At 48.1% G+C, this 23,268-nt stretch overlaps 1 protein-coding gene across 1 annotated transcript in view; it reads left to right on the top strand.

The window, feature by feature from the left end:
* The window catches only part of STX10 (syntaxin 10), a 145,177-nt gene that overhangs the window by 53,297 nt on the left and 68,612 nt on the right, over positions 1-23,268 (top strand). The window contains exons 4-5 of the mRNA XM_085600703.1: positions 834-896; positions 6,158-6,274. Of these exons, the coding sequence (XP_085456829.1) occupies positions 834-896; positions 6,158-6,274 (180 nt within the window). The remainder of the gene's footprint in view (positions 1-833; positions 897-6,157; positions 6,275-23,268) is intronic.

Raw genomic sequence — 23,268 nt, 5'->3', positions numbered from 1 at the left:
CGGGTGCTGGAAAGTAGTGCATTACCTCCATTGAGTTAATACACTAATAGTTATTGGACTTCATTCAGAAATTGGTTTATGAAATGAATGGCTTCACTTTGTAAGCGAGGTCGGTTGATGTCATCAGTCTTGGGTTTGTGTGAGTGTGTGACTTGGTGTTGAGGTTAGTGACAGTGCTCTTTTAGTCCATAAAGCTGAGGACCTTGTCTTGGCAGCTATGGCAGATCAACATCTCAACCAGACTGGGGTAGTTGTGTCCTGACAACTGACTTTAGAAGGCTGTTTAGTCAAGATGAATACACGCAGTGATTGGCATAAACATTGCTGGATCATTCTGTTGAATACTTTTGCACAACTTTGAGTGAAGTTATGAACATTCTAATACAACACTCGTAATCTGCGAGGGTGGATTGGTTTCTGAGGAAAGCGTTTAGGAAAGATGAATTGTTTAAAATCTTTTTTAGTTGTATATTAAGTAATATCTTGTGTTCCATTTATGAAAAGTCAAACAAATATAAACTGTGGGACAGTTGATGTAAAGCTGCTTTGGGAAGAGGAGCAAAGGCATTTGTAAAGGCACTCTTAGTCAGGCTGGGTGCATTGGACAGCTTTTGAAAGATGCTTGCTGACACTGTTTTCTTCCAGTGTTATTCGATCCACAAATTAGACATGTTAAGTGTGCTGCTGTTTCCTGTCTTATTAGATGACCTACATTGCTTGTCTGTCAGGTGTATCTGCACAGATTCACCCATATCTTGGGTGGTCCCAGACCGCTATATGTGCTCAAACAGTGATTTCAATCACAAAATCTCTCTCCCTTTTTTTGCTTTCAGGAAATGAGGGATCACATTTCAAGCCCATCGGCTCTTGCATTCGCAGAGCGGAAAAACAGGGAGGTGAGAAATAGTTTGCATCATTCATGTTCCTACTTGTCACACATGTTCTCCTACACCTATCGCTACCTCTATGTCACTTTCATCTCCCCATCCTCAATTTCTATACTTCTCATGAATGCTTCTAACCGCAGATATATCACCTTATAAATCTTGTAAGGCGCTGGACTGGTCCCAAAACACTTGCACAGGAACCTCTGTGTGCTGGCAGGTGACACCTCTGACCTCAATCGTGACTCTGTCTCACCTCCAGACATGATGATACAGAGCCACATATAGGTGCTACCACTGTATGATTAGGTCTATTCCTGCGCCCTTTGGTGCAAACGGGGAGATCCGTTTGCATCACTTTCAGTACTTAACCAAAGACAATTTGGAACAGATTTTCTTTTCACATATATAGAGATGTCGACCCCTGAAGATGGCAGAATTCCAACTGTTTTGCATGTGCCCGAAGCAGGTGTCAACTACAGATCTAAACATCATATGCTTTTGGTGCCTCGTCACCAAACATCACTTAATTGTTGAGTGACAAAAGATCCCTAACGCAAAAGAAAGCCACCAGGAAGTAGGACGCCAAACTCTACTTCGCTTAGCACAAAAAGAGGGTTCAATCCATCTTGCCAGTGTCAGATAAGCTGAAGTCTAGGGAGTGGTTGAAAAAGAAGCATAAGAAAAATAAAGTACATGAGGTTCTCAGATAGCCGAACGCTAATGTTAGATGTCTCACAGTTGTCGTTGCAGAATCCTGATGCCTGCTCCACCTTTTCCTTTTCGGACCCAATACTTAATCGGAAGTCATTGTGTCCCAAATGTCCGGGTGCATCGTCAACTCCACAGAAAGTCTAAGATCTTCAGAGAGGCCATACTGAAGATATTCAAACTGGTTCTGGCTCCCTCTGGTAAGCCTTCTGGCCCAAGGGACCCTACAGAGGTTCCATTCAAATTGCTGCCACCGATTAACCCAGGGAGAGGTCTGCGCACTCTGTTTCCAGGTCTGGGGTTTGCATCCACCCTTATGTCTCAGGCCTTGCAGGTTGTTCCTCTATCGGTGCCAGTCCTGGATCCAGTTTCAGCTCTGGTCCCGAATTTCGTTCCTTCCATGGGTAGGGTTCAGCCTGGGTTGTGCTATACAATAAATATGAAGCAGCCAGTTGTGGAAGATGGCTTCCCTTCAGTTCCTCTATCTTGGTAGTAAGAGTTCAGGAGCATGGAGAGTATTTTTGGGTCAGACTCTGATGCAGTACAAGGTCTTCAACCCGCCCAACATAATGATGAGGAGGTTGGACAACTTACTATTCCCTTGGTATACTGATACTCTCATCTCAACGTAAAAAATGCCAGCGGCTTAGATAACTTTTCTCCATCTGTTCTAGATTCACCTTTGGAACCTCCGACTTAAGACAGTGATTCTTCCGCAGTTGGCGTTATGAGGTTGCAGAAATGATTAGAAGTCTGAGGAAAGTATGGTAAATCTCCTCACAGAGGATTTGCAACGTCTGCCTTATACTTTAGAACCTCTTGTGACATTTACGTAGGCCCGTGTTTGACATGATTGCACTAGCTAAAGAATTTTTGTGCTACCTGTGAATCGCACCATTGCTGTTTATTCTAGACCCGACTCCTTTGACCCTGTGTTTTTGACCCTTCATCCCAACACAGAGAGCCTTATAGTACAGGCCTCCACTTCAAGGTTAATACTAGTTCCTGCAATGCCTGAAAACCCTTTTGTGCAAACAATCCAGAATGGACAAGATGCAGCCAATCAGATTATGCATTCTGCACTGGATACTACTGACTTAGTTGCTCATGCAATTTACACCATTCTCATTATCAGTCAATATGCCTGGATGTACTCCGCTAGATTTTCCAGAGATGTCCGGGCATCAGTGATGCATATGCCATTTTATGGGGAAAGACTTTGGAGAAAATGCAGATGCAGCTCTAGAATGATTCACAAGTAATAGAGCCACGACTTGCACCTTGGGATAGTTATCCCACCCCACCAATTCCGGCAACAGTACAGGAAGTCGAAGTTACCCTGGAGTCCACTCCTTCCACCAGTGGCAGCAGTCGCAACCCATCCAGCAATCCTCACAGACCTCTCGTGGTGGCTGAGCCATTGCCAAGGGTTGAGGACAGCACCATCAATCCTCTTTTTCTCTAGACAGTGCTTCTAAATCCCTTTAGCTTGCCCTTGAACAGGCATCTAGGGCTGTCAACACCACTGGCACTCCATTATTTTGGACGTCCAGTTTTTCCATGCCACTCATGCCCTACCCTTCCTGGAAGCCCTCTCCTCACTTTCCCCTATTTTCGCCCAGCTGTACCACACTAGAATACTTTCCAACTCGCCAAGGGGGCTTTCAAGCTTGTTTCCAAAGTGGAGCAAGGAATGGTCCCTTAGTTATGTTACTTCCTGGTCCCCAAAAAGAACTGGGGCTTGACACCTATTTTAAACCTCAGACAAAAAAGTTCAAGATGATGTCTGGTACAGTTTAAGCTAGCCTTGGACCAGGAGTATTGCATGATGCCTCCGAATCTGCAGAACGAGTCAAATCCTGTACTAGACCTGTAGTCTCACAGGAAGTATCCCGCTTTCTGGTAGTATCAGACAATTTCTAGTTATCCATCCTGCGTCTTTAAGCCTTGCATCAGCCCCTCGGTTCTTTGTGAAGGCCATGTCAGTGGTTGCCTCCCGGTGGTACATGCATTCCTGTTCCTCGACGACTGGCCGATAAAGGTGAGCTTGTCTGCGGCTCCTTTCTGATACCTGCAGATAATAACGGTCCCTTTAACAACTCGTAAGTTCCCTCTTCATTCTCCAAGGGTACCCTTTATCTGCACCATATTGGACACAGTCACTTTGAAAGCTTTTCCATCTCTACAGTGAGTCTTGTATTCTGCTTGTAGCCCACACTGTGTGGCACATGCAGGCTCTATAATGGAACCTGCATCTGCAGTGGGCCCAACATCTGGGAAACCTGTCGGACAAGATTTGTGTCTCCGACGGAGCTTGATGGCTCCAGTGGTAGATGACAGAACCCATCTTGACCTGCGGCAGACCATATTCTGAAACTCTGCTGGAAGTCGTGTTGGGGATGGCTGAATTACATTTTAGCTTGGGAGCTTTCCTAGACAAGGTGTAGAACAGGGGTCTCTGGCCTGCTTTGAGCATCAGGGCTGGTGAACTCGGCAGGCGTCATCTTGCATGCAGACCACAAATAGCAATTGCTTCTGAACATGATGCAGGGCATCTTTGCAGAATCGGGAGCACCATTGTTAGACCTTTTTGCCACCTCCAAAAATGCTCAGTCCTACATTTTGCACATTGTAGTTTCCATCTCAAGGGGCCTTGGGAGATGTGTTCCACCTTTTGATTCTCGGCTGGCTCCTTGTATGACTTTCTACCCCTGCCTTTGATACCACGGGTACTTAAAGAAAAATGTCAGCGGGACCGAACATAGCTCATTCCGATAGAGGAGGGTACCAAACTTCGGTATTTGAGCATGTCTCAGGCTTGTGACCCTGAAAACTGTGGGCCAGATGTACGAAGTATTTTTGCATGCTCAAACGGGTTTGCGACCCGTTTATGCATGCAAAAATACGTAAGGGCCATGTACAAACCCTAATTAGCTAATCGCAATTTATTTGCGACTCGCTAATTAGGATTTGCGACTCGCTATTAGGAAGGGGCGTTTCAAGGGCGTCCCTTCCTAATAGCGAGTCTGAGCCCTATGCATGACTGTTTTGCAATCACAATTGGGGTCGCAAAACAGTCGTAATTTACCACCTACTTCAAGTAGGTGGTAAAGCAGTCGCAAACTGGAAGGGGTCCCCAGGGGACCCCTTCCCCTTTGGGAATGCATGGGATAATATTTTTTAAGGGCAGGCAGTGCCCTTAAAAAATGAAACTAAAGCGTTTCATTTGATTATTTTTAAATGCTTCGTGTTTTCCTTAAAGGAAAACTGGCTGCATTTAAGGAAAAAAAAACTGCTTCATTTACAAGCAGTCCTAGACATGGTCTGCTGAGCCCAGCAGGCCACCATCCCTGGGAAGGGGCCAGCCGTTCCCAATGGGGTCACAAATTGCTAGTGTCTCATTAATATTCATGAGCCTCACTTTTTGCGACCTCATTGGGAATCGCTAACAGGGTCTCTGACACTGTTGCACATTTGCTTCTGCAACTCACAATTTTTGAGTCGCAAAAGCAAATGGTCGTACATCTGGCCCTGTATTTCTTACAGTTCTGAACTTCATGTCAGTGAGCTACAGGTCTTGTTAGTTAGAATTTGTTCACTACCCTTTCCCCGACAAGCTTTTGCTTAGGCTGTGCATCCTTTCTTCCAAAAGTGATGTCACTTTTCCACATGTGCAGCCTATTCTTTTCTGCCACATCCATATAAAGAGATGGAGAGACTGCACTGGTTACATCTGCACCATGCCCTTCGTTTCTATACTGATAGGATTAAGGAGTATTGTGATGAAAGTCAACTGTTTAATGGGTTTGCCAATGCGAAGAAGGGAAAGTTGGTCCAGAAACGGACCTTATCAAGATGGATGAACTTTTGCATCACACTGTTATACTTTGCACAAGCAGAACCCTTCTGAGGGGCTTAGGCTTGTTCTACCAAGGTGGAAGCAGCTGCCACAGCCCTAGCTTGTGATGTTCCTATTTTGGCTATTTGCCAGGCAGCCACATGAGAATATGTCCATACTTTCACCAGATAACTACTTCGAGTCTTAAGTCAACAAAGATATAATTTAGTCTATTTGGTCCTGCAGGACTTCCTGGTGTAACTTTACTCCTCAGACCCATCTCCTTAGAGGGGGCATTGCTTTGGTGCTCATTCTCTAAAGTGAGGAATATGTGGTTAGGCCTTATTACTGGTGGATATTCTAGCTAACCGTAGTTGCCTCAAGTTGACCAGACGAACTAGACTCAGTGGCAGTGTCCAGAAACAAACTTGGGACTCCAAAATGTACTCCATAACTCAAGAAGGACAGTGAATTAGACTGTCCAGTAGAAACAGCGCTACCGTATAATTTTGTACACACCTCCCTCTTATTTTTTTTTTTTTCTCCCTGGCCTTCCTCCCACGTTCTCTGTCCTTCATGAAACATTTATTTTCTTCTTCCTTTCTAATTTTCTAACAACCTCCTTGTTTTATTCTTTGTTTTCTCTTTCTTTTTCTCAATCTTTCTTTGGTGCCCTCTGTAAATTTGTTACCCCTTTCTGGCTTCTGTTTCTCAATTTGGGCAGATGCTCGTTGGTGGAAATGTGGCTCCAAAGCAATATACAGATCGTTACAGCCGCTTGGATGAAGAGCTCATCTCGGCCAATTCTCGTTACGTAGAGGACCAGCAGGCTCAGCAGCAGGTGAGACCCCACACACTAAAATGCACCTGAAGCAGAACTTTCTCTTCTAGCTGTAGATAAGGACCTATCACTCTTGCCACAGATTTCAGAACTAGCTGTGCAACTCATACCTGTAACCACTATAGAATCTCTTAATAGCCTCATGGCCAACAGCAGAACTCCTAAATGTGCAGCGGGAATCTGTCTGGATTCACATGCTGTGCATTATACCTCTATATGGGGACTGGATGCGGAATAGTGTTTTTATTCCTTTCTTTTTTTTGTGTGGTTGTCAGTGTTGACCATTTAGTGCTATGTCCCTACTTAAATGCGTGGTCACTATCTTTAGATTCTTAATTTACACCATTGGGTCTGGATTCACTGATGAGAGCTCTGGGTAGAAAAGCAGGAAAGAAGGCCTTTTTATTGGAAAAATACTGAAAAACACTAGATTAATGTGAAAGGTCTTCAGCTACCAACGGATATGAAGGGGAAACACAAAAAGACACTGAAGGGCCCACAAGGACATCAACAGCATTGGACAGAGAATGAAAAGACGTTATGTAGCACACCCCTTTTCGGCTCTGTACTAACTACCATCACAAATCCACACAATCTGTAATCTATTTGCTGAGGGACCATCAATCGGGACTGCAAAGCGTGTTTTGAATTTGAGTCTAGGACGCCGAAGGTAAGGGAGAAGCAACCGAGGGCTCACCACACAATAGCACTGACGCAGAAACACATCACAGGGATGAACTGGAAGTCTCCAGCAAGGAGGGAAATCTGGAGGGAACAGAACTGGTGCAAGGAAAATCTTCAGACCTTGAAAAAAAAGTCTCCGGCAAACAGTAGAAGGCGCTGAAGAAGTTTACCCGTAAGGGAAGCAAGTGTCAGGTAACACCACAACAGTGCTTGGGCACTGAGCAGAAACAATCTAAGTTGAAACACTCTAAAACCACCCATGCGCCAAATGTTTTGGTAGTTGAGGGTAAACAAAACCACAGAGAACCTCACAGATCCAAAATTAAGTATTCTGGTGATGGCAAACCATCAAATCTGGCCTCGACTCCAAAGGGCAATCGAGGCAACTCCAAAGGGCAATCGAGGGGGCAAGAGGGTGAAGAAAGTTAGTGAAACAGAACCTTCAACACCAAAGAAGAGGACATCGAACAAAAAAGTTGAGAGAAAGAAACCGGTTCAAAGTTGGCTGTGCTTCAACAGAAAAAGGAGTTTGATAATTCCTTAAAGGTATACAAGATCCCTAGCCTTCCTCCTCAAGGGAAAGTTCTTTATGCGAAAGAACCAAAGACAGAGCCATGATAACTGGAGGCTCCAGCTGCCCCTGAACCTACAGAGGAGCTAGTCTTGGAGATCTATGAATACAAAGGGCAACCCAGTGAAGTCCGGTTTAACACAAGTTCTTTGGTGGGGAAGGCTCAATATATGAAGGTTGGCAGTATGTTGAAACAGACTCCCCAGAAGAAGTAGATGCATAATCGCAAGACCCTCCCCACCATATGAAAGTTCCACATACAACACAGTCCTCGAGAGCTGCAGACCAGTATGGAGTAAAATTAGAGGAAGTTCATACCAAATCCTGTTTGGGGAGGGGGGGAGAACTCTCATGCCCTCTGAAAGGAAGTACTCCTACATTTCAATGCTACCTAGCATTCTGGACCAAGGAAGGGAGGCTTTTAAGGAGCCCGCTGTTGTTAAGATAGTGATCACAGGGTTCAAAGAAAAATATGAACGATCTTCTTAAGACCTAGCCTACATTAGGGGCAGTGTGAAGGTAGACTCTGTTATTGTTATCACAGCTCAGAAAAGAGCAAATACACTGACAACCATGGGTCCACTTCCCCACAAGAAAAGCAAGTGTATAGAGATGGCGGAGATCAGTATAGGGAAGAAATTGAAGATTTGAAACCACATCCTCCTGACCAGTGTAAAAAAGGGCAAAGAGTGTTATACTGTAGGGAATGACCAGTTTAAAAGAGAGGCTTTTAGTAGACCATTTTGCTCAGGCACCCCTTGAGGAGACTTGCTTGGTTGCAGGTGCCTGGCTTCAAGCAGGAAGTACAGGCAGTCGTCATCAACATGCCTTTCACTGCAGACACCCTGACTGGAAATCTTGTGGACAAGGCTCTCCAGAACATGAAGCAAATGACTACAAGATCAGTGAGAGCTTTTTAATTCAAGGGACTCTTCAGAGGAGCACCCACTCTAAGTAAAAGTCCTCCCACAAGGGGAGAGGGCCAACCAGTAGCAGTGAACTCATCTTTCATGCCACTGGCCTCTTCCCACAGGAAACCAATGGAGTGACACTACACCAGTATGCCAAGGCAGCCCTATTGTGGGAGAGTGTGAGGTAGGGGATCAATTTCAATGAGGGCAGTGCCTTCCTGCAAGTGACTCTACACCAGGGGGTCCACTAACACAGTGTAGGGGAGAATCTGAGAATTTCTCCGAAAATAGAGTGCCATCACTTCTAACCGGTGGCTTCTAAACATTATCCAACATGGAGACTATATCAAACTACTAAAACAACAACCAAACGTCCGCCCAAGATGAAAGATGTTGAATAACGAAGAGCAAAGTAGCCTCAAAGAGGATTTAAAGGATCTATTGTGCAAACTGGCAAAAGCAGAAGAGTTCTAGTAAAAGAGATGAGTCGGGAGTATACTGTGTTTACATCCTCGTACCAAAGCCATACAAGACTTTGAGAACCATCTTAGACCGGAGAGTTTTCACAAACACGTCAAGACCCAAAAATTCAATGCGACGACTCTGCTCGAGGCCATTTAACAACTGCATAAGGAAGACTACTTGGCAACTATAGACCTCAAGGATGCATACCTACACATGCTGATGAACAGCGGACACATGAAAATCCTTAGGTTTGTCATGGACAAGGTACAATACCAGTCCAGTGTTTTGCCATTTAGGATAAAACTGTCACCAGAGCTGGGGCGGCTAGTACATTAGAGCACACAACGCCATACTAATGGATATGTGCTTTTTTTTTTTTTTGACTTCAGTGTACCTGGGTCGGACTGCTTGGTTTGAGGTTGGAATGTGGGTGAGGTAGTCAGGCAGTGGCAGGCCGATACTGTGCATGTGCGCATGCTCAGATTGTTGACACTATTACGCAGGGCTTACCGTTCAGCAGCCCTTTATTCCTATAAAAAAGAGACGGTGCTTTAGTAGAGCATGGTGCCAATGTAGTAAGGCTTGTCTGGGCGCTGCTGGCTGTAGCTCTGCGTCACATGTCACAAGTGCTCCATCTTTCAGTCAAGCGGCGATTGGGAATTATTTGAATCAAAATCTGCTGCATCTTCGAGGGAAATATAGTCTTCTTGGAATCGTCTTTCCTGGTTATCATTTTTCCAGCTGCTGCAAAGCCATATTGATTGGCTACACACACATAACAGTGCTATACAAGGTACACATTTCTGAATTTCGCAGGGCCTTGGGATCATAAAAACAGCAGTAACTTTTGTTTAGTCTAATCCATGAGTTGCCAGTACTATAAAAATAAATACTCCTCGGTTTCAGCAGATTTCTCCTTCATTCATCTATTGAATGATTTTAAAGATGCTATTTAAGCCATAAATCTGGTGTTAGGCAGTTGCAAGAATTTACAAGATACGTTCAGCATTAGCTTGCTTTAATATTTACAGCATTCCTGCCTCCTCTACAATCGAGCATGCAGATGGGAAACTGCTTTAGGACTGCAGAATAGTAAGTGTTCTTAATACTTCACACTGATGTTGAGGAAGTTGCTGCAACGTTGCCTTCAAAATCATATCCCTTTTGAGTATCGAGACAAAGTGTGGATGTTGATTTAATTGAAGATAGTCACTAAAGCATTCACCTTACAATGGAGCGTTGTTGCTTTCATTCAGTCTCTACTCACTACACGAGAAATGTGCGTCATACACCAATTGGTGTCTTGATAAATGAGCGCCTGTGACCTTTATTAAACAAAGCCGGTTCTCCACTAGCATCACTACTGCTACCACATTCCATTTTTCTTCATTATGTATCGCATCGGGTATAGTATTTACTACTGCAAATTATAGTATTTACTACTGCAAATACACAATGCTTCAGGGGCAAACTCTGAAGTATCAGAATATTTAATGAGTACCTCTTTTGAATTGACTTTTACGCTGATAACTTTTCATTCCGTTTATTTGGGAAATATGTAGTTACACGCACCACGTTGCTTTAAAACAAGGCTGTCTGATGGTCTTTCCAACTCCCTTCAGGAGTTCTGGCATCACCCGCAATACCAGTCCGTTATTATTACCACACCATTTAAAAATGTCGCCAGCCGCCACTGCACCAGAGTGTTTACAAAATGTCTAGCTTGTGAGGCGGCTCACCTGAGAGCAAAGGGTATTCATGTATACCCATAAATAATCCTGACATTAACAGACCAAATTCACCTTTACCAGAAGGAGCAAGCTCTGACAATGAAGATAGTGGCGGAATTGATGATTATAATGACTTCCTGCTTTCCAATAAAAACTGCACATGAAACCATAACATGAGTGGCTACAGAGATAGTGGTCACAGTCGACAGTGAGTTGGGAGGATGTATTGGTTGTAACAGAAAGAATCCACAGAGAGCTACAGTGGTGCAACAAAACAGACATTATGATAGGCAGAACATTCAATCTTCCATCTCCTGCGGTCATCATCACAATTTAAACCTCGTGTTCACAGTAGGGGGCCCACAGTGGCCTGTGGAGTCAACAAGATGCAGTAAGTCACATAAATGTGTTGGAATTCAAGATGGTCTTCCTAGAATTGAAAATTGAAACTGTTTTAACCACAGATAACAAGAAGATCTGAAAGAAACACGTTAGTTAGATTCCTCACCTTAGAATATCCCCAGGTGTCAGACTGGATCCGGAAGATTTTTCGTCAGCAATACCCCTTGCGCGTCGCTAGGCGTCGTCGGCGGCTCCGCGTCCGTCGTCGGCGTCGTGCGCCGGAATGACGTCGTCGGAGTACTTAGACGCCGCCCTCGCGCGCTAACGTCAGTTCTTCTTTTTTCCGCGCCAGTAAGCGCCGATCCAGGAGAGCTACCCCTTTAGTCAATTTTTGACTAACTTTTTTGACTCTTTTTGGTCATTTCTCGACTCTGGTGCCGGTAGGATGCCTGGTTTCAAGGCCTGCGACGACTGTCACCGACTGATGTCGGTGACCGATCATCACCGCCGGTGCCTGTACTACTTGGGCCTCGACCACGACGCGTCGTCGTGCTCCGATTGTATGGCCCTGACCTCGAAAGCTAGGCGGGAGCGGTCCCGCAAGCTTCTCGAGCTTCGCCACTCGGCTCCGCGCCGCTCTCGATCCCGGTCCAGGAGGAGGTCCAAGGATCGGTCGCGGAGCCGCACTCGCCATCGTCACTCGTCTGGCTCGAAGTCTTCGGGTAAGTCGAGGCACTCCAAGAAGTCCAAGAGGCGACACCGCTCTTCGGACTCCCCTCGCCGGTCGCGCGACTCGGCCGAGGGTCCGGGTGGTTCCACCCCCGCGGCTCCGCAGGAGCCGCAGGCGCCGCGCAAGTCCCCATACCCGACGGTCCCTGGGACTGACGCGACGCCGGCGGAGGTCAGTGCCTTCCTTCGGCCATGAGGAGCCTGGCCCTGCCGTCGACGCCCGCTGGCGCGTCTTCGGGCCCCGCGGACTCGACTGGGTGACCTCGCATGCCGGCGGCTCCGGCGCCGTTGGAAGCTCCGGCCCCGACGCCGCAGGTCCCCGAGGGGCCCGAGCCTGGGCCCCCGTCGACGCCGGTCGACCTCGTTACGCCTCCTCCGCCAGCGCCGACACCGATACCACCCCCGACGCCGGCTCCGGTCGACGTCGATCCCCGGTTCAGCCCCTGTCCGGTCCCGACGCCGATGCGGCGCCGCCCGACGCCGTATCAGACACATATTGTCTATCGACCGGCTCCGATCATTCCTCCTGTTTACCAGGAATCGGATGACTGGGGCGACTGGGAGGGGTCTGACGACCCTATGGCCCTTCAGAGCCAACATGCACCGGACTGGGCAGATGAACTGGGGGAGGCCAGTGGGTTGGATACCTCACCGGACACTGGATTCATCTCTCCTCCGACTGTGGCTTCGGAGGAGGGTGCAGCTTTTTATGTGGTGCTGCGCAAGGCGGCGAATCCCTTGGGCTTGAGCTGCCTGCCGTGGCTGTGAGGACTAACATCCTCACTGAGGTGCTTCAGTCTGCCGCATGCTCCACTGAGCCTCTGCTGCCATTCAATGAGGCCCTCACTGACGTTCTGCAGGGCACCTGGTCCAAGCCCTCCACAGTCCCTCCTGTGGATAGGAACGTTGCCAGGCGCCACCGCCCTGCTCCGGGCGACCCCAGTTTTCTGTCCCAACACCCCCCCCCCCCCCCCGAAAGTCTAGTTATCCAGGCCTCTACCTCCCAATCCTCCTTCCCGTCCGCTCCTCCGGAGAGACTGGAACAGTTTGTTAAGAAGCTGTTCTCCTCGCTCAGTTTGGGCCTGCGGTCTTTGAACACCGCCTGTCTCTTGGACCGTTATTCCCACTCTCTGTGGGATGCGGTGGAGGACGTGCTGCCACTGTGCCCGGAGGAGGCCCGGGCGCGGCTTTCCTCGGCCCTGGCCGATGGGAGAGATGCAGCGCGCCATGCAATCCGATGTGGACTCGACACTACGGACTCGCTGGGTAGGGCGATTTCTACCACGGTGGCGCTTCGACGTCACGCCTGGCTGCGGTCCACGTCCTTTTCAGGGGATGTCCAGAGCACCCTCATGGACATGCCTTTTGATGGCGCTCGCCTTTTTGGTGAGAAAGCGGACAGTGCGCTGGCTCGCTTCAAGGACTCCCGGGCTACGGCCACGTCCTTGGGCCTCTCGGCCCCGCGGCCACAAACTTCCGCTTTTCGCTCCTTTCGTGGCCAAGGAAGGGGCACCTCCTCACGTCCGCCTAGCCACCGGCCGCAGAACAAGCCTGCACGCGGTCGCGGACGTGGTTTCCGCCGAGGCGGTACTGGAGGACGACGCGGTCAGTCCACATCCACCCCGGCAGCATCCGCCTCAAAGCCTTCCTAGTCCGAGCTTTCAGGCCCATTCCACGCCAGTGGGAGGCCGGGTTCGCCATCACCTGCTCCACTGGCGTACCATTACTTCGGACAGGTGGGTGCTGCAAATCGTCCGAAGGGGCTACTCCCTCCCCTTCGAGACGACCCCTCCAGCCATGCCACTGCAGCACCACCGTATCTCGGAGGATCATTTGAATCTTCTGCGAGAGGAAGTTTCGGCCCTCTTGGCCAAAGAGGCCGTCGAGCGCGTTCCGAGCCCAGAAGTAGGTCGTGGTTGTTATTCCCACTACTTTCTAGTTCTCAAGAAGGGCAAAGGAGGCCTACGCCCTATCTTGGACCTCCGGAACGTCAATGCCTTCCTCCGGAAGGAACGGTTCAAAATGTTGACTTTGGCTCAGGTTCTAGCTGCCCTCGACCCTGGAGACTGGATGGTAGCGTTGGACTTGCAGGACGCATATTTCCACATCCCCGTCCTGCCGGCCCACCGGCATTACCTGCGGTTCACGGTGGGTCAGGAGCACTTTCAGTTCACCGTGCTCCCCTTCGGCCTTACTAGTGCCCCTCGGGTGTTCACGAAAGTTATGGCGGTGGTCGCAGCTCATCTGCGCAGATCAGGGGTTCCAGTCTTCCCCTATCTCGACGACTGGTTGTTGAAGGCGGGCTCGCCCCAGGCAGTCGTCCCCCACCTCCAGACTACTGCGGATATCCTGCATTTGCTGGGGTTTTCCATCAACGTGCCGAAGTCACACCTGAGCCCCTCTCAGAAGCTCCTTTTCATCGGAGCGGTTCTCGATTCGGCGCAGTCCCGGGTTCATCCCCCGGAACAGCGGGTCCGGGATATACAGGCCCTGATTCCCATCTTTCGGCCTCTATCCTGGGTTTCGGTCAGGCTAGTGTTGCGGCTTCTGGGGCTGATGGCCTCCTGCATCCTACTAGTGCATCACGCCAGGCGGCGCATGCGGGCTCTGCAGTGGGACCTGAAGTTTCAGTGGGCCCAGCATCACGGCAACCTGTCGGACCAGGTCTTGATCTCGGAGGGCACTGCACAGCAGTTGCTGTGGTGGCTCACGGACCGCGATTGGGTCACGGGCAAGAGCCTCTCCCTACCCCTTCCGGAGCATGTCGTAGTGACGGATGCGTCCCTCCTGGGATGGGGTGGCCATATGGGAGAGGTGGAGATCAGAGGCCTCTGGTCTCCGGCGGAGTCTCGCCTCCACATCAACTTGTTGGAGCGGAAAGCGATCCGACTTGCACTGAAAACCTTCCTTCCCTCTGTCCGGGGAAGTGTCGTGCAGGTGTTCACGGACAACACCACCGCCATGTGGTATTGCAACAAACAGGGCGGGGTGGGGTCGTGGACCCTTTGTCAGGAGGCTCTGCGCCTCTGGACATGGCTGGAACACCAGGGCATCACCCTGGTGGTTCAACATCTGGCGAGCTCTCTGAACGCCAGAGCAGACAAACTCAGCCACCGGTGCATGATGGATCACGAATGGCGTCTGAACTCCGAGGTGGCGCAAGGTCTCTTTCAGCAGTGGGGAGAGCCTTGGTTAGATCTATTCGCCACCGAAGAGAACGCGCAATGTCAGCAGTTCTGCGCGTTGGAATTTCCAAGGCGGCACTCGCTCGGCGACGCTTTTCGTCGCGAGTGGAGTTGCGGTCTGTTGTACGCCTTTCCGCCTATACCACTTCTGCCCAGAGTGCTGAAGAAGATCAGGCGCGACCGGGCCCAAGTCATTTTGGTGGCTCCGGATTGGGCACGAAGGTACTGGTATCCCGAGCTACTCGGTATGTTGACCGATCCTCCGATACGTCTGCCCCTTCGGGAGGATCTTCAACAGCAGGGGACGGTCCTCCACCCGAACCTGTCCAGCCTCCACCTCCATGCGTGGAGATTGAGCGGCAGCAGTTGATGCCATTTGACTTGCCTCCTGAAGTCTGTGATATCATTCTGGCAGCCAGACGTCCTTCCACAAAGACGGTATACGCCTGCCGGTGGAACAAATTTGTGGCATGGTGCACCGCAAAGGCTGTGGATCCCCTTTCCGCCCCTCTTTCTGAGGTTCTCCTCTTTCTTCTTTCTTTGGCCCGGCAGTGCTCTGCCCTGGGCACCTTGAAAGGTTATCTTGCTGCCCTCTCTGCCTTCTTACGGCTTCCTGATCAGCCCTCTCTTTTCAAGTCCCCTGTAGTGTCACGCTTTCTTAAAGGCATTACTCACACGTTCCCTCCTGTCCCTTTCGTAATGCCTCAGTGGGACTTGAATCTTGTCTTAACATTCCTGATGTGCGCTCCCTTTGAGCCTCCTCACAATTGTCCTCTTCGTCTTCTAAATCTTAAGACTGCTTTCCTGGTAGCCATCACCTCGGCTAGACGGGTGAGTGAGCTCCAGGCTCTATCGTCCAAGCCTCCTTTTCTATCTGTTCATCCGGACAAGGTTGTCCTTCGACCTCGTCCTTCCTTTCTACCGAAAGTGGTGACCCCCTTTCATCTTGGGCAATCTGTCACCTTGCCCACCTTCTTTCTGCCTCCGCATCCTTCCAAAGAGGAAGAGCGGCTCCACCGTCTGGACCCAAAACGTGTGCTCTCCTTTTATTTGGACCGCACAAAACAGTTCCGAGTGTACGACCAGCTTTTCGTTGGCTACGTGGGTGCAAAGAAGGGCAAAGCTGTGCACAAACTGACCATCTCCTGGTGGGTCGTTTTGTGTATAAAAATCTGTTATTCCTTGGCAAAAAAGGACCCACCTGTTGGGCTGGGCACCCATTCTACTCGGGCCACAGCGGCTACTACTGCTTTGGGACGGGGAGTCCCTTTGCAGGACATCTGTCAGGCGGCAACGCGGGCTTCACTGCACACGTTTGCCAAGCATTATTGCCTAGACAGCCAAGTCCGGAGGGATGGCTTCTTTGGCCGTTCTGTCCTCCAGGACTTTCTGGTGTGATCTTGGTTCGCAGACCCACCACCGGGGTTGGTATTGCTTGGGTATCTATTCTAAGGTGAGGAATCTAACTAACGTGTTTCTTTCAGATGAACAAGTTACTTACCTTCGGTAACGATGTATCTGTAAGAAACATTAGTTAGTTAGATTCCTCACCGACCCACCCATCCTCCCCGTTCTGCGAACTGACATCTAGGGTTAAGGCTATCCCTTTCAGGGCCCTAGACTTTTTTGGCACCAGTGTCGGTCTCTTGCATGGCTCTGCGTTCCTGGCGCGGAAAGCTATGTACAAGAACTCATGTCAGCGCGCGAGGGCGGCGTCTAAGTACTCTGACGTCATTCCGGCGCACGACGCCGACGTCGGACGCGGAGCCGCAGACGACGCCTAGCGACGCGCAAGGGGTATTGCTGACGAAAAATCTTCCGGATCCAGTCTGACGCCTGGGGATATTCTAAGGTGAGGAATCTAACTAACTAATGTTTCTTACAGATACATCGTTACCGAAGGTAAGTAACTTATTCTTTTGTACATTTCCAGATGGAGAACTCAAAACCATGTTTTACCTCGACAAACAAGGAGAGACAAGGTCACATGGACTGTCCACGCTAGCACAGGAAATTTGGACATGGGCCATACAGAGACACATGACATCGGTGGCAATACTTATACCAGGAATACAAAATAAAGAGGTAAACAGCTTAAGCATCCAAGCAAGTACCTCACGAGTGGGAGCTGAAAGAACAAGTGGTAGCTAATGTATTCAGAAGTGCGGTACACCATGTTCAGATCTCTTTTTGACTCCGGAAAAGGCAAAATGGCAAAGCTTTGCAGCCAGATTCACAAACTACTGGTCACCGGGCAATGCCCTGTCAATAGTATGGTCTGGTCAGGGAAATCTGCATACACATTTCCCCCTTTCAATACCTTTGACAACCATGAAACTAATCTTAATCTGCCCACAAGGGGGAAGACAGACTTGGTTCTCCCACCCAGTAAAGATGGCACAGGGCTGAGTGGTACCACTGCCAGTGTATAAGGACCTACTAACATTGCCGAGGGGAATGGGGAAGGGAGGACAAGTGTTTCATCTAGAGCCACACACAGCTTGGCATCATGGCTCCTGAGGGAATAGAGTTTGGGCACCTACTTTTATTTGCAAGAACCATGGAAATATTAAGGGAAGCTGGAAGACCGTCCACGAGGTGAAGCTACACCACAAAATAGAATGCATTCACACACTGATTTACCAGGGCAGTGCCTGGAATCAGCTAGGCATAATGACTAAAATACCTCATATAATGAAGGTCTCTCTTATGCTTCACTAAAAGTTCATTTTGCAGCCATATTTGCTTACTCAAGTAGTGTAATAGGCATAAGCCTCTTCTGAACACTAGTCAGTGAGAGATTTCTGGAAGGTGCAACAAGATACAGCACCCACACCAATGTGGAACCTCAGTATTGTGATTACCCATCGTCTGCAACCACCCTTTGAGCTGATGCATTTTTGACCTTTAAAGACAGCCTTTTTGGTGGTAATCACGTCCTTATGACGGGTTAGTGAATTACAAGCAAGTGCAAGAGCCCTACCTGAAAACCCACCAAATGGAGCGGTAATGCGAACAAACCCACTCTTCCTTCCAGAGTGGTCTCATCCTTTCACTTCAATCAAACTGAACAGCTACAAACAGTTTTCCGACAATCAAAATATTCAGCAGAGCAAGTTTTTGACACACTAGACATCAGAAGACCTGCCATGGGTTACTTTTAGGAAACCCACATTTTCAGAAAGGAAACCAATTCTTTGTTTCTGTTGCAGAGGCCTCAAATGGCTCACTAGTAAGCAAAGGGACTATAGCCTGATGAATAGTTCAGACAATATAAAGTCGCCATACAGCATCAGAAATTCGCTTGGAAGCAAAAGCACACTGCACAAGAAAGAAGGGAGCAACGCTCCCCTTCATTGCTAATATCTCCATTACGGGTATATGCAGGGCTGCCACTTGGTCTTCAAAACACACCTTTACCGTACACTACTATGTAGACATTGTTTCAAACCAGGAAGCTCAGGTGGGACAGAAAGTACTAACGCATCTATTTTGTAAATAAAACTCATTGTAGTCTAACCTCCTCAGAAGATAAAACCTGCTACAAAGTCAGTGCACAGAATTTGAATCCAGAAAAGATTCACTCTGCAAAACATAATGGTTACTTACCTGTAGGTGCAGTTTTGCCAGAGGGGCTTCAGGGACGTGCCTCTGATGTAATCCAGGAAGGGACATAGCATCAAATGGTTGACTGCGATGCCAACATAAATAAATAAAACAAAAACAAAAAATACTGTTCCTGAAACAACCACTGTATGGCGGAAAAATGTGTTGCATGTGAATCCCAAACATTGATCAGGCTACAAAACTACTACTAAAGATAAGTAACCATTTTGTTCTCATTTAGGAGGATGAGGCTGTATTGCTTCACAAACATTTGTTTACTCTCCCTTTCCTTTGCAAAGGCCATTGCTCCTCCAACCACTTAAATGTTATTTACCTTTCTCATGGCTTGAATTACTTTTGAGGAAATAAATACATATGTGAGACAAATGTAACTTTAATACTACACAGTTATGTTTCTTATGTATATATTTTTATTTGACAAATTGGACCGAAAGTCATCTGCTCAGCTTTGCAAAGATGCTGCTAGGGGCACATTTGGTGATCCACATTGAGGTGACTCTGTCAGTGAACCTGGTAATCTTCCCAATTATTCATATTGCCTTTGCCAGGTTCATTGACACACATAGAGTGATTGCCTGTGCCTAAATGATGACAAAACTGAAGCCCGGCTCCTGCCCCCCTAGTCTAGCCCTCTTTTGTAAGCCAGTGTTACTAGCTAGACCCCAACCCCAATGAATAAAACATGCATTTTGACTGTGATTCTTGATTGCAATATCTTATTTACATCTCATCTAAATGCAATCTCGAAGACAGTAGTCCATCATGCTGCACTCAGAATGTTTCCCTATTCCTCACCATGGTTATGTTACTTTTGATTATTGCAACAAACTTTCAGCATCCATAGAGTTCAGAACTATTCACCTCTTGTTTGACCTGAAAGTACACAACCACATTACACCAGCTCTGAAATCCTTCCATTGGCTCCAAGTAAAAGAGAGACATTTAACGCACTGTGCCTTGAACTTAAGTTACTCCATGTTTTCTAACCAATCTATCTTGCAAGATTGTTTGTCCAATATCAACCTGCTGGAGACCTCAGGTCCACCAAACCTTATCTTGTTGTTGACCCAACTGTTGAGATACAGGATAAATTACATTAATCTGTCCAAGTCCTGCACTCCACCGTTTGCTCCACCCTACCTCTCTATATGAAACTGCAATTACTACCTTGAATTGACAAGATCCTAAAGATTCACCTCTTTGTCTTAGCACTTAAATAAATATACCTACTTCACAGTAGCCCTCAGCTGATTGATCCTATTTTCCTGCCGTCAGACGCTTATGCCAGACTTCACCTCTTCACTGAGCTTCTCATGACTCTTGCTCTTTCAAATATTTGTCATATAGTCATCTATTTGATAGAGGGCAGTCTCCCTTTACTGTCCACCACTGTTGGATGAAACTGTTTTCCACCACTGGGTCTAGTAGTTGTACTATATTACAACTTTTTACTGTCTATTCAATGCACTCATACCCCAAAATTCCAGGACACCCACCACAGGGTGGTTACTCGTGGTTTAAAAAACTTCAAATAAAATAAATACATCTTGACAACGTGAATCTTGCAAAGAGCTACACGGTTGCCCTGTTTATTCTGCCCAGAATGTATAAGATGTCAGAGTGGAAGAGCTTATCCATCATCTTCATCAACTTAGACAGGTGAGCCTGCGCATCTTGCCATCCTAGTGCCCTTTGTGTGTCTGTGCCTACATCCTCTGTCACCTTGGAAGTGTAGAGAAATCTGTACTTAGACCCTTGTCATGGAGTTCCATCACATAGGAGGAAAATATTGCTCTATATCTGCAACCATTAGGATCTGTCTTTAAGGGCACGAAGATGCTGATGGTTAATGCTGCGGTTAAGACTTCTTGTCCAGAACAGAGTTAAGCTAGTCACTTCAGTCTTCGCTGTGGGTTCCTTTAACCTGTGGATGTTGCTGCCATTTGAAAATGTCGACTGTGATTGGTCTTTTGAAGCTTTAGGCCCTTTCAGATGTATTCCTCTCAAAGGACACCTGGTGGATATTGACCCACTTGCCAAACACAAATTCCAATGTAGTTGAGTGGGCATTGGGCTCCAGTAAACTAGACTTGTGTCCCTCCACTTGGCACCTGTAACTGGATACCAGGTCACTAATGTACCGTCCTAAGGATTCCCTGGAAGTAACTACAGGAAACCTTTTTTTACAAGGTTGGGAATCTGCTTTGAGTGTTGGGTTTTTCAAATTCATTAGCAGAAACCATTATCAAAATCTGAACCATTAACTCAGTGGGCCCAACATATCTGTTACAAAGCTGTCTGGCACCATTACCATTGTGACACACACACTTCTAAGCTTACCCTAGTTCCTCTGAAGTTTCCCAGTTGGATGTCATTGGTCATGGGACCCAGTGTAACCAGATTTCTATTGTCTAGCATATAGGAGCTATAAACACTTGTGTGATTGGTTCTCCATCCCAGAAGATGTTAATTGCGTCTTTGTATGCCTTAGTTTTAACTGTACATAAGTTAAAAACTTAATTCACATAAATTGCTCCTTCTCTCAGGTAGCGACCTCAGCATGAAACTTGCTACTACATTTTTTGTAACTCTGCCTTCCTTTCTAACGTTCAAGAAGCAGTTAGAAATGTACTTCTCCTGTCTCTTGGATACACCGATTTGGTCTCAACCATTTTCTCCCTTCCAAACAGCTTCTATTCCGGTTTCCATCCTCAACTCATTGTTGCCACCTTTTTTGCACTGCAGCTTGAAGCTTAGCTCTTTGCTCACTTGTTTGCAATTTATCCTTTCAAACCCTTATATGTACCGGTCTTATATTTTGAGGTAAATCGCCTACATGCCTCTGGGGGCTACCATGCAATATAAGAATGTTAAATAGTGTCCTTCTTTGAAGTACTGACTCAGCATTCCATTTATTTAATATAATCTTTTATGTTACGTTGCATTCTCAGTATATAAACCCCACCACTCCCAGAAACTAGCTGTTCGAGGCATATGAGCTGCAGATTACACACTTGTGCATAGATCGCCATCTGGTGTTGGGCCCGGATGTTTGCAGTTTGTTTTTCCTCTTGGAAAGTCTTTGGAAGTCACGAGTTCGGTGACTCTTCCCTTGGATCGTATTGCGCATGGGCTTCGGCTCCATCCTCCGATTGTTTTTTTTCCGCCATCAGGCTCGAATGTAATCTTCGCGCTCCGGTTCCGAACAGCTTCCAGTTCGACGATCGACGCGCAATCCTCACTCCAATTCGTGGTATTGTTTTCGATCGCAATCTCCCCACTCGACGCGCCTCTCATCGACAAGACCTTCGGTTCCAGTCGTCGACGGCAGCCTTCGAACCTACCCAAGCTCCGGTCCTGCCTAATGGAAAGGACTCCATTTAAAAAGTGTCCTCGATGTGGGTCAAAATTCCCCCACACCGATCTCCACGAGGTGTGCAACCTCTGCCTCACCCTTGAACACGAGGCTCGAGACTGTCCGGCGTGTAAATCCTTCTGGTCCAAGAAAACGATTTGGGACCGAAGAGCCAGAAGAACCATGGCACACTCTTCGATGGCGATCCCGGACGACATCTTCGGGGAAGGCGTCGACGCTCTAGAAGAACACCACACCGACGAGGGATTCGTCAGCGCCTCCGAAGCCGACGATTCATATGTGGAGGACATCACTCCGGCACAGAGGGTCGTGAGTACTACTGTTCTCCCCCCCACACACCCTCGCCGGCACCGAAAAAGGCTTCGGTCACGCGTTCATCCTTCGGGCCTAAGCAATACCAAAGACACTGCTTCCCACACCGCACCTTCGGGGCCGGTAAAGAAGCCAATTAAGCCTTCAGGCGGCTCGGGCTCGAGCCAGCCCACCAACAGAGCCGATAAACACCCTTCGGCACCGAGAAAGAAACCGGCCTCCATCTCGACACCGAGCCCCACACCGAAACACTCTGGGTCGAGACCCAGCTCCTCGGCACCGACCCCATCCTCTGTACCGACAAAAGCCCACAAGACCACCGGCACCGACATTTCGAAGCCGAAATCCATCTCGGCGCTGACGAAACAACCGGAGCTTCCCAAGCATGGTTCCAAACAACGAACCAGCACCGACAAGCCTAAAAGATCAACGGCCCCGATGCCTTCGGCGCCGACGGACCAACCAACCTCTCCAGAACTATTTACACCGGATCCCTTACAAAAGACATTAACTAAGGATCTCAAAACTGGACATTTAATGCTCTCTATCAAAAAGAGACAATTAGACAAACCTGCTCCGCCTTCACCTCCAAAAAGGAAGGACTCTGCTACCTCCCCTTTCAGACTACCTTCCCCACCTCCACCACCTCCACCACCTCCCTCTCCTCCACCTCCTCTACCTCCTCCACCACCCCCACCTCATCATTCCCCCACTCCATTCCCGGATGATGATGATCAAGGGGATCCATACGACGATAAAGGGGATGTACCCCAAGATATACCTACAGGGGACCCCACTCCCACAGGATCCCCAGACCCATGGGACGATTATAATATCCCTGATGTCCCTAACGTCCCACAAGACGATCTTTACCCTTCCAGACCTTATCCACCAGAAGACTCCTTTGGGTTCAATCATTTATTGCAAAGGGCGGCACACTACCACGGGGTAGATTTACATACCGACCCAGTGGAGGAGGATTTCCTCCTAGACACATTTGACACCACACATAGGACCACCTCCATATTGCCTATGCTAAAAGGTGTTATAAAACATGCGCCG

Source organism: Triturus cristatus, chromosome 4_2 (genome assembly GCF_964204655.1).
Source record: "Triturus cristatus chromosome 4_2, aTriCri1.1, whole genome shotgun sequence".
Lineage (NCBI taxonomy): Eukaryota > Metazoa > Chordata > Amphibia > Caudata > Salamandridae > Triturus > Triturus cristatus.
The sequence above is the reverse complement of the archived record's forward strand: the minus strand, read 5'-3'. Positions and strand labels throughout refer to the sequence as shown.